At 37.8% G+C, this 10,084-nt stretch overlaps 2 protein-coding genes and 1 long non-coding RNA gene across 4 annotated transcripts; 2 read left to right on the top strand and 1 right to left on the bottom strand.

Moving 5' to 3' along the window:
* Positions 1 to 405: 405 nt before the first annotated feature.
* Positions 406 to 3,959, top strand: LOC117920098 (protein NRT1/ PTR FAMILY 8.1-like). The gene is made up of 5 exons (XM_034837452.1): positions 406 to 540; positions 1,365 to 1,497; positions 1,649 to 1,866; positions 2,033 to 2,583; positions 2,945 to 3,959. The coding sequence occupies exons 2-5, from the start codon at positions 1,392 to 1,394 to the stop codon at positions 3,774 to 3,776; spliced, it is 1,707 nt and encodes a 568-aa protein (XP_034693343.1). The 5' UTR covers positions 406 to 540; positions 1,365 to 1,391; the 3' UTR covers positions 3,777 to 3,959.
* Positions 3,960 to 4,517: 558 nt separating this feature from the next.
* On the top strand, positions 4,518 to 5,564 carry LOC117919608. Its single transcript, XM_034836807.1, has 2 exons — positions 4,518 to 4,911; positions 5,008 to 5,564. The coding sequence occupies exons 1-2, from the start codon at positions 4,579 to 4,581 to the stop codon at positions 5,449 to 5,451; spliced, it is 777 nt and encodes a 258-aa protein (XP_034692698.1). The 5' UTR covers positions 4,518 to 4,578; the 3' UTR covers positions 5,452 to 5,564.
* LOC117919609 lies at positions 4,906 to 9,864 on the bottom strand. 2 transcript variants are annotated; one of them, XR_004652100.1, is made up of 4 exons: positions 9,107 to 9,864; positions 7,373 to 8,893; positions 5,263 to 6,511; positions 4,906 to 5,067 (listed from the first exon to the last, which is right to left on the bottom strand). It is a non-coding gene; the product is annotated as an uncharacterized LOC117919609 (long non-coding RNA). The 2 variants fall into 2 exon arrangements; XR_004652101.1 differs by lacking the exons at positions 4,906 to 5,067; positions 5,263 to 6,511 and adding an exon at positions 6,726 to 7,212 and having other exon boundaries at positions 9,107 to 9,860.
* Positions 9,865 to 10,084: the final 220 nt, after the last annotated feature.

The following is a 10,084-nucleotide window of genomic DNA, read 5'->3' as shown; positions in this document are numbered from 1 at the left end:
GTTGGAGATTCAGTATCCCAACAGACAACCTTCGGGAAAAGGAAATTCCTTTCATTAGGATTTCCAATTTCAGCAATATTCGCATACATAGTACACCTGTAACTCAAAGCGCGTACTGTCACTATCCAATCAAATGGGTTCATCATCCATGAATAAGAGGGTTGTTCCACACGCGTTTGCTACTTGCATTCACTCTCCTCCTCTTTTAATTTTAAAATTTTAAAAATCTCTAATTTTTTGTATAGTAATTTATTTTTTCCTATTTTTCCTTTCCGCAATTAAAGAGTAGAGACGGGGAGCAACTAAGAATATAGCACAAATCCAAGGATACCACTGCAAAAAGATGAAAATATATGCCTACCATTTGGAATATTTAGCCTTGCAGGCAACAGATGGACAGTGATGTGATCTCCTTCCATATCTTGCAGGAGATTGGAAGGCGAACCGGGCTCGGTCTCCTGGTTTTTCTAGCATTCCCTCTGCCCCAAAACCCTAGACTCTCACTGAGACTTCCCTTCTACTTTCTAATTTTCACTCAAGGTATGTCTCATCTCTCTCTCCCCTTCTTTCTCGAGGTTCGTCTTTAATTATGCATGTGCATGCAGTCATGTCGGTGGTATTGTCTTCTGGCTGCTCCATAGTTGATTCTTCTTCAATGGGTCTGTTCTTTAATCTTCAATAACCTTGGGAATATCCAGATATATCTATCCCAAGAGTAAGGAGTCTGTGAACAATGGATGCCGAATATGTTTTTTCTTTAATTCTTGGATTATTGCCCTATCGTCTTATCCCATCAACTGCTATGTTATTTGGTGGGTTTCCACAATTATGACTCCAATGTTTTTTTTACTCCTCTTTTTGATATATGTCACAATAAGAGTAGAAAAAAATGTTGTTGATTGTACAATTTTGGGTTGGAAGTTTGATCTGAAGATGGGTTTTTGTTAAAGTTGATCCATGGATTCAGTTGCCGATTGTGTCTCTTTGTTGTCCCATTGTTGTTCTCTAGCAAATGATATATTTAATGGGAATTGCAGTAACTTAGAAAATTTAGGCCTTTTCACTCGTGCATATCCTGATTTGGTTGGGTGTTTCTCTGGTCATTTCATGTTTAAAAATCGGGTATGGAAGGGAAGACAATACCATATGCCTATCAATATTTTATCTTTTGACCTTGCGGATAGAGTGTGCTAACAATATAGTGGCAATTCAAAGAAGTGTCACTCCAATCCTTCCATTTAGAAGACTGACACTTCTTTGTGCCTTCAATTTGAATGCAATATTTTTTTAAATAAAAAATCAAATCAAATCAAATTCTTCTATCAAATGTCATTGTTTTAGAATTGTTCATGCTGAAATTGTAGGTGAGTCAGAAACACAGGGAGCATACCATGGCAGAGGACGACATGTACACAAAAGATGGGACAATGAATATCCACAACAAACCTGCTAATAAGAAGAAAACTGGACAATGGAAGGCTTGCCGCTTTATCCTTGGTATGGTTCTAAAGTCTTATATGTTTTATCTCTTACTCTATCATTATTTATACATTTCCATTTACTAATGTTTTATTTGTAATAGTGTTTTGTTTCTGTCCTTTTGGGTGTTTTGCTTGATCACCATGTTTAACCTAATACATTTTTACAGGGAATGAATGTTGTGAGAGGTTGGCATACTATGGGATGAGTACCAATCTGGTTAACTACCTCCAGATACGTCTCAACCAGGGAAATGTGACTGCCTCAAACAATGTCACAAATTGGTCAGGGACTTGCTATATCACCCCATTGATAGGAGCATTTTTGGCTGATGCATATTTCGGAAGATTTTGGATAATTGCCATTTTCTCAATCATCTATTTCTGTGTAAGTTTATTTTAAAGCTTAAAAGTATCTTGCTCTTTCTTGTGTAAGAAAATCTTGAATTGGGTACATTAAAGCGCTTAGGAATTAACTTAATAGGATAGCTTAACTATAAAGTACTATTATTTTTCATCAAAATAAAGAATGTTAATATTTGTTGTTGTTATAGGGAATGGTGTTGTTAACCATGACTGCTTCTATTAAAGGACTAAGGCCATCATGCGATGATAATGGTTGTGACCCAACTAAATTACAAAGTGCAGTATGCTTCATAGCACTATACTTAATTGCTCTTGGAACGGGTGGAATCAAGCCATGCGTCTCATCCTTTGGTGCTGATCAATTTGATGTGAATGATGAGGCTGAGAAGAAGAAGAAGAGCTCTTTCTTCAATTGGTTTTACCTTTCCATAAACGTTGGAGCGCTTATAGCTTCCTCAGTTTTGGTCTGGATACAAATGAATGTGGGTTGGGGTTGGGGGTTTGGGATCCCTGCAGTTGCAATGGCCATTGCAGTTGTGTCTTTCTTTTCAGGTAGCAGGATGTACCGGCTTCAAAAACCTGGAGGGAGTCCTCTAACGCGAATTTGCCAGGTTCTGGTTGCATCCACAAGGAAATATCATGTGAAAGTTCCCAATGATAAGTCTCTTCTTTACGAGACTAAAGATGCAGAAAGTAATATTAAAGGAAGTTGCAAACTTGAACACACTGAAAAATTGAGGTATGTGGAATACTAGATGTTACTTTTGAGTTATTTATTTAGTGAAATTCCATGACTTACCCCAGTCTTTTTCCAAGGTTTTATGATAATCAGCAAACTAGGTGAAATTCATTAGCTAGCCTAGTCTTTTCTGTTTTTCCTTGATTCAAAATTTCAATTATTTTGTTTGTCAAATACTTAAAAAAATGTATTTCAATAAATTGTTAAAACACGGTATCAACTGATACAAACATAGGAGCTGCAACATTTGTTTTGCATTTTTCTTTAACAGCTTTAGTTCTATGCAGTCTCTGATTGATGATCCATACCTACTAATCTTGATAGTTCAATTGGGATCCTGATTAAAATTATCCAATCCCAGATTTTTTGACAAGGCTGCTGTAGAGGTTGAAAGCGACCATGTGAAGAGCTCGAATAACCCATGGAAACTCTGCACAGTGACCCAAGTTGAAGAGCTCAAGTCCATCCTTCGGTTGCTCCCAGTATGGGCAACTGGAATACTCTTTTCAACTGTCTATAGTCAAATGAGTACTATGTTTGTTTTGCAAGGCAACACCATGGACCAACACATGGGCCCCAACTTCAAGATTCCATCAGCATCCCTCTCTCTCTTTGACACTCTCAGTGTTATCTTTTGGGCACCCGTTTATGATCGAATCATTGTTCCATTTGCTAGGAAGTTCACAGGCCATGAACGGGGATTCACTCAGCTGCAACGAATGGGTATTGGGCTTGTTATTTCCATTATTTCCATGATTGTTGCTGGGATTTTGGAGGTTATTCGGCTCAACTATGTGAGGAAGCATAACTACTATGATCTTGAGTACATCCCCATGTCAATATTTTGGCAAGTCCCACAGTATTTCTTGATTGGTTGTGCAGAAGTTTTTACCTTCATTGGACAATTGGAGTTTTACTATGACCAAGCGCCCGATGCCACGAGAAGTTTGTGCTCGGCTCTGTCACTCACAACTAATGCATTGGGAAATTATTTAAGTACTCTGCTAGTTACAATTGTGAATAAAGTGACTACAAGAAATGGGAAGATGGGGTGGATTCCAGATAATATGAATAGGGGTCATCTGGACTATTTCTATTGGCTATTGGCCATTCTTAGCCTGCTCAACTTCCTTGTGTATCTTTGGATCGCAAAATGGTATACTTACAAGAAGGTGACTGGCCGTCCTGGCTGACACACATCGAGCAGTGTAATTGGGTTGTTATTTATTCTATATCCTTTATATGGTTGTGGGCATGGTGTTTCAACTTCAAGATTTAATTTTCTTTTCCTTGAATATTATTGAAGTTCTTGTAAGTATTGTGTTTGAGTCTTGATTATAAAGTATTTGTCAATTTCCTAGTTTCGATGTTCTTAATGTCAAACTTTGACTTAATTTGCATTCACAAATGTGAAGGTAAAAAAAAAAAAAGGAAGAAAGAACATTTTTCTTCCTTTCCGTAGTACTATTATTCCTTACCTTTTTTTTCATATTATAAAATTTAAATGTATTTCTTTTATATTACTTGCCATTCATCAATTTAAAATGGTTATATTGTTCTTAGTTGTGTCCCCAAAAGGCCCCACCCAAGCATCGGCCCTATCCACCCGTTAATAATAAGGAAAAAAAGAAGTGTGAAAAAATAGCCCCACAAACGGACGGACCAGTATACTGTCGTGTGAATGTGTGATGCAGATTGCAGAAGGAAAATATATTATCTTCTTTGGGCCCTAACGCGAATTCAAGAAAAAGAAGAGAAAGGAAAGAGTGTCTCTGACTGTGACACTTTTCCCCAGGGAAAGATATTGTAAGTTGTAACCACTTCACCTCACTTTTCAACGATAAACATTATATAATAATGGAAAGGGATAATGTACATTCAATGGGAGGTTCAAAATACTCCTTGTGTATATAAATCATCTTCTCTCCTGCTTTCTCTCCTCTCCTCTCCTCTCTTCTCTCGTCTCTCCATCCGACAGCAAATACAAGGGAATAGATGATTGCCCTCAAAGCCACTCAAACCTCCTTCACTTCCACCAAATATGTGCTTTTCCACACAAGAAGACTGCCCAAGAAGCGGTCAACTCTCTCCCTCTGCAAGTCCAACGACGATGATTCGAGTCCATCAGATGGTTCATTACCTGAAGGAGATTCTCGCAAGCAGGAACTTCTTGCCAGAATCGCCATGCTTCAGGCTCAGAAAGTCCGTCTCACTGACTACTTGGATGAGAGGTCAGCTTATCTAACTCAATTTGCTGAAGAGGCCAATGCTGAGTTTGATCAGATAGGAGAAAATGCACTCAAAGAACTCGAAGAAGCTGGCACTAGGGTCTGTTCACCTTCTTATATACCCATCCAATGCATAGAGATACAAGGGTCTTGCTTCGGATGATAATACCACTTCTTATTCATTTGTGATTAGCAGATTATGGAGAACATGGAGAGTCAGATGCAAGCCTTCCAGGAATCCTCAGAGATGAGTAGACTGGAGATAGAAAATAATGAGAAGAAGTTAGCAGACTTCGAAGGTCAAATTGAGAAAGAAAGGAATGAAGGGCTGTTCTTCAAGAACCTGAGGCAAAGGACAACTAAAGAAAAAGCAGAAGCTAAGGAGGAAATGGAGAAGATTAGAGAGCTTACCAAAGAAAATGCTGGATCAAAAATCAGAAGGAACATTTACCTTGCATTAGTTGCGGTGCTAGTCATCGGGATCATTGACAATCTGATCTCTCCTTCATATGATTGGCGGAAAGTTGCAGTTCTGGGGGCAATTTTGGTGGCTTTGCTTTCTCAATTCATCTATGAGCAGAGGATGACAACAGAAGCAGAAAGAACAGAAAAGGAAAAGACTGAGGAAGAAAACAAGTGAAATCCTTTATTTCCCCTGTTGTAAATTAATTTCTTACATATAATTTTCCACTATCTTGGATCACTATAGCATGATACAATAACCCCAACCAAAGTCTCACTGGTTGGGTTTGATACATCAGGCCACTTGGCTTTTGCATCATCCACATTTCATCTTGATGATAACTCTACAATCACCAAAACCCAGGTAACTGGGTTACCACAATATGATGCTTTATGATGAATTCTGCTCCATCGTGATATTGGGAATAATAATAATAATAACCATAACTCAAGCTTTTATATCAGTTTTAGAACAATTTAAAGATTGATGCAAAGAGATCTAGATACATATTTTGATTTCTTTGACACCGTTTTTGTAGTATGGGCAAGCTACAAATAGCAGACAAATGCGTAATGTTTTCTACCCGACATATCCAAGTTGGCAAGCTATTTCTAGCTACCCCAAGAATACACCCGCATTTGATGAACTCAGTTTAGCTTTAGGGGCCTCCCTCAATTTTAAAAAGATACTCTCCCCTCCCTTGAAGCTTAGTTACAAGGGAGACCAAACAACATGAAGTTATAAAAAAGGTTGCCAACATAGTTTCACTCCATTTCTTCATCACTAACTGGGGGATCAATGTATTTTCAAAAGCATATAAGGAGGTTTCTGTAATGAAACTAAAACCTAGAGATGAGGATATAATTCCCTCCCACACCCCCAACCTGCCCCCAACCCAAACACAACACTACTCAGGTTAATAATCCAGGCAGTATATAAGGTCAGGTAGATGCCCCTAATCTTTTACAGGATTCTGAGTGGAGAATACACAACTGCTGGTAAGTACATGTGCCACTGTATTTGGCATTCCAACATGCTTATAGTTCAAAGAATGATTTTCCATTGAGCTTCTGGTGATACATAAACTTACATGAATGACATTCGATGAGAGCCAAGTAGAAGTCTTGTTTTAGCAGACTGACTCTCTCACTGGACTGATCGTTTCATCAACTGGATGAATTGGTCTTGACTCTTAACATTTGACAAATTTTTTTTAAAAAAAAAGATCAAAATCAACCTGCAATAATGGACATAATATTGGGAAATGACTTCAGAGTCCCAAAAACTAAAATAAGCAGAGAAATGGCTGATAAACATCAAGGTTATGTTTGATTCCTGAAAAGTTTAAGAGAAAATAAAAGAAAAAAGAAAATAGAAAGGAAAAATAGATAGAAAGAAAAAGTGAAAAAAATAAAAAAAAATCAATAAATTATTTTTATATCCTACTTTAATTTCACTTGTTTAACCCTTATAAATAAAGATTAAATAATTTAAAATTTTATATTTAACTTTCATTTGTACTTTCTATAGTAAAACAAAATATAAAAAATTCATTTTTCTTTGCTTTATTTCTTTCCTTAGTATTCTCTAGGAACTGAATGGAACTTGAAAGCTTGTCACAGACCTTTTCAAAGAAAAACAGAAGTTTACAAGTTCAAAATATCCCCATGTGAGTAATTCCTTGGGATTGATGCATGCGTGAAAACTTGTGAAAGAAATATGTGGAATATATTCAGAAGCAACAATTGTTGGCATATATTGGACAGGAAAAAAAAAAAAAAGAAGCTAAAAACTTACTCCCATGATATTTCATGGCCAAAGAATCATGTCAAAGCCCTATTATCAAGCACTGCCCTGACAAGTATGTTCCATGTGATAGCAGTTGGAAGAACCCAATGATCTACTGCTTCATCCAAGAATCCAATGGCATCTGATATTCTGTAGCAAGAACAAAGGCCCTCAAGTGTAAATATTCTAGGAGATTGTATCTGGTTGTAGACCATTTTTAAATTGTGAAAGGAATACGTGGAATATATTCAGAAGCAACAATTGTTGGCATATATGCGACAAGAAAAAACACAAGAAGCCAAAAACTTACTCCCATGATATTTCATGCCCAAAGAATCATGTCAAAGCCCTATTATCAAGTACTTCCCTGACAAGTATGTTCCATGTGATAGCAGTTGGAAGAACTCCACGATTTACTGCTTCATCCAAGAATCCAATGGCACCTGATATTCTGTAGCAAGAACAAAGACCCTCAAGGGTAATATTATAGGGGATGCTATCTGGTAGTAGACCATTTTGTAAAATGCGATCCCAAATCTCTGGTGCCTTTTCAAAATCTTCTACTTTATAGAAATCCTTCATGATAGTATTGTGGGTCACAAGATCTGGAACACAGTTCCATTGCCTCGTTTTTTTAATATAGCTGCAAAGCATCCTCAACTTTTCCTGAAGAGCAGAGCCCATGAATTATAACCTTGTGCATCTTCACACCTGGCTTGAAACCCTTCTCTCAAGGGCTTGGAACCAGAAGTTGAGGGGCATGTCAAGCTTGCCTTGACAAAGGCCATTCATCAACAAGCTATATGTGATCGTGTCTGGCTTCCACCCTTTTTGCAGCATTTCCTTCACAAGGTTATTGACCATACCCCCAAAAAACCGAATTGCATACTCAAGTTTTGAAGCTCGGACAAAGCCATTAATGACTGCATTACAACACGAGGATTTGGTCTACAGCCATGCTTAGTCATCCTATCAAGGATACCAACCACTCCATCTAATCTTCCTTCTCTGCCTAATCCACTAATCATCGATGAACATGCAAACGTATCCAAATCCACCATTTTCTGCCTCTTCTAAGCTTGATAAAGCCTTATTCAAGTAGCCGTTCTTGCACAATCCATGAATCAAGATTCCATACGTTGTGGAATCTGTACAGCAACCTTTCTCTGGCAAGAGCTCCCAAATTGAAATTGCTTCATCCACCTTCCTATTCTCAAACAACCCTCTGATTAGTGATCAGTACGTTGTAACTGACAATACTACAGCAACCATCGTTCCCCATTACCTTCCACAACTCCAAACATTCCTTAATTCTCCCTACCCGAGAATCCCTATTAAGCATTGTATTATGTACAACCACATCTGGAGATACCCCACCCTTGAACATTGCTTTATAAACTCTTATCACCCCATCAAGATTCCCCAACCCACACAATTCATGTATCAAAGTACCTTAAGTAAACAAATCCTGTACTCGCTCATTTTCTTTCATGCTACGCCAAATCTCCAAACTCTCATCAAGCCTTCCGACATTTACAGATACCATTAATAATAACGTTATAAGGACGTTTGGGTAAACAACCTCTCCCAAATCTCATTAGCATTCAAAAGATCACCTTTCTTGAAAAACCCATCAATCAAAATGTTATAACACGCCACATCAGGGGTTACCTCTCTTTCAGGCATTTCATCGAACAACTTGAACGCATCTGACATATAACCGTTCTTCGCTAGCGCATTGATCAAAGTACCGTAGCTAAAAACATAAGGTTTCAAACCCTGCTCCCACATCCAATTCAACGGTTCCTTGGCCTTCTCAAATTGCTTCTTCCTACAAGAAATGTTAGATGAAAATATTATAGCTTTGCAAATTTGGAGAACCACCCACCGTTTCAAAGTAGACAGAAAACGACTAGGCGTGGACCCATTTATTGGACTGAATGAAAGCATTAAGAAGTGAATTGTAGGATATTTTTCCTGGTTGACACCCAAAAATCTCGTGCATTCTTTGAAAAATATCCAACGCGTAATCAGAAAAGATTACCGTTAATGCAACATCTTCCGGATACTTGCACTTCTGGTGCGAATGAGTTCCACAATTCTACTCACGTGAGTTGATACAACCCGGAAGAAGAAAGGAAAATTGACAGAGGTTTATATATGAAAGTTCAGAAAAGATTACAATAGTTAGATGATTTCCCCCTCCCTTACAATACCTATTCAATAAGAAAGACTAGAATATTTCATACTCATGATCTCGGCACTTATACTTAATTATTTGCGTATTTGAAATCCTTTCTTATTTGCTACTCTTAATAATAGGTAGGTATGTAACATTCTCTTCCCCTGAAAAACTTTGTCCTCAAGGTTTGAAGCGAGAAAAATGGCGGCTGAGTGGTTCCAAATCTTCCCATGGGGCATCCTCTTAGAATGAATTGGACTAGTTAATCGGGACTTAAGTCTTTGGGGGAGTTGCTATATTTGACTATACGATAATCCAGAATTGCAAGGGTTTCAAACAAGACCTGTTCGTCTTTGTTAACGGCTGGTAGCTTGGGTTCCGCAACTAATTGGTGGCTAATCTTCTTCTTTAGGCAGGAAACATGAAAAACAGGGTGAATTTTGCACGAAAAATGTAACGCTAAACGATAGGCAACAAATCAAACATGAGTGAGAACTTGAAAAGACCCATAAAATGGAGGAGAAAGTTTCATATTTTTTCAGAATGCAACAGAAGATTGTCAATATGGTTGGAGGCGAAGATCCACCATATCCCCCGCCTCAAAGGATCTTTTAGAATGAAGTTGGTCAACTTGTTACTTACAGTGTTAAGTTTTCTCTAAATTTTCTTTGAGCACCCGTATTATGACATTGCAATCCTTCAACTCGTGGTCAATAGTTGTCACATTAGAATCACCGGGAGTATATATTGGTAAAGAAGAAGAATGTTGGCTATAAATAATTTCATATGATGTAAGCTTAGTGGTTGTGTGGAAAGAAATGTTAAACCACCATTCTGACA

The sequence above is a fragment of the Vitis riparia genome, chromosome 8 (genome assembly GCF_004353265.1).
Source record: "Vitis riparia cultivar Riparia Gloire de Montpellier isolate 1030 chromosome 8, EGFV_Vit.rip_1.0, whole genome shotgun sequence".
Classification (NCBI taxonomy): domain Eukaryota; kingdom Viridiplantae; phylum Streptophyta; class Magnoliopsida; order Vitales; family Vitaceae; genus Vitis; species Vitis riparia.
Note: the sequence above shows the minus strand (reverse complement) of the source record. Positions and strands in the feature narration are given on the sequence as shown.

What these genes read in the sequence shown, in the direction of transcription:
- LOC117919608 (XM_034836807.1), top strand. Translation starts at nt 4,579, where the DNA reads ATGATTGCCCTCAAAGCCACTCAAACCTCCTTCACTTCCACCAAATAT. An exon ending in TCGAAGAAGCTGGCACTAGG is followed by an intron (nt 4,912 to 5,007) that starts GTCTGTTCACCT and finishes TGTGATTAGCAG; the next exon opens with ATTATGGAGAACATGGAGAG.
- LOC117920098 (XM_034837452.1), top strand. Translation starts at nt 1,392, where the DNA reads ATGGCAGAGGACGACATGTACACAAAAGATGGGACAATGAATATCCAC. An exon ending in GGCTTGCCGCTTTATCCTTG is followed by an intron (nt 1,498 to 1,648) that starts GTATGGTTCTAA and finishes ACATTTTTACAG; the next exon opens with GGAATGAATGTTGTGAGAGG. An exon ending in TCTCAATCATCTATTTCTGT is followed by an intron (nt 1,867 to 2,032) that starts GTAAGTTTATTT and finishes TTGTTGTTATAG; the next exon opens with GGAATGGTGTTGTTAACCAT.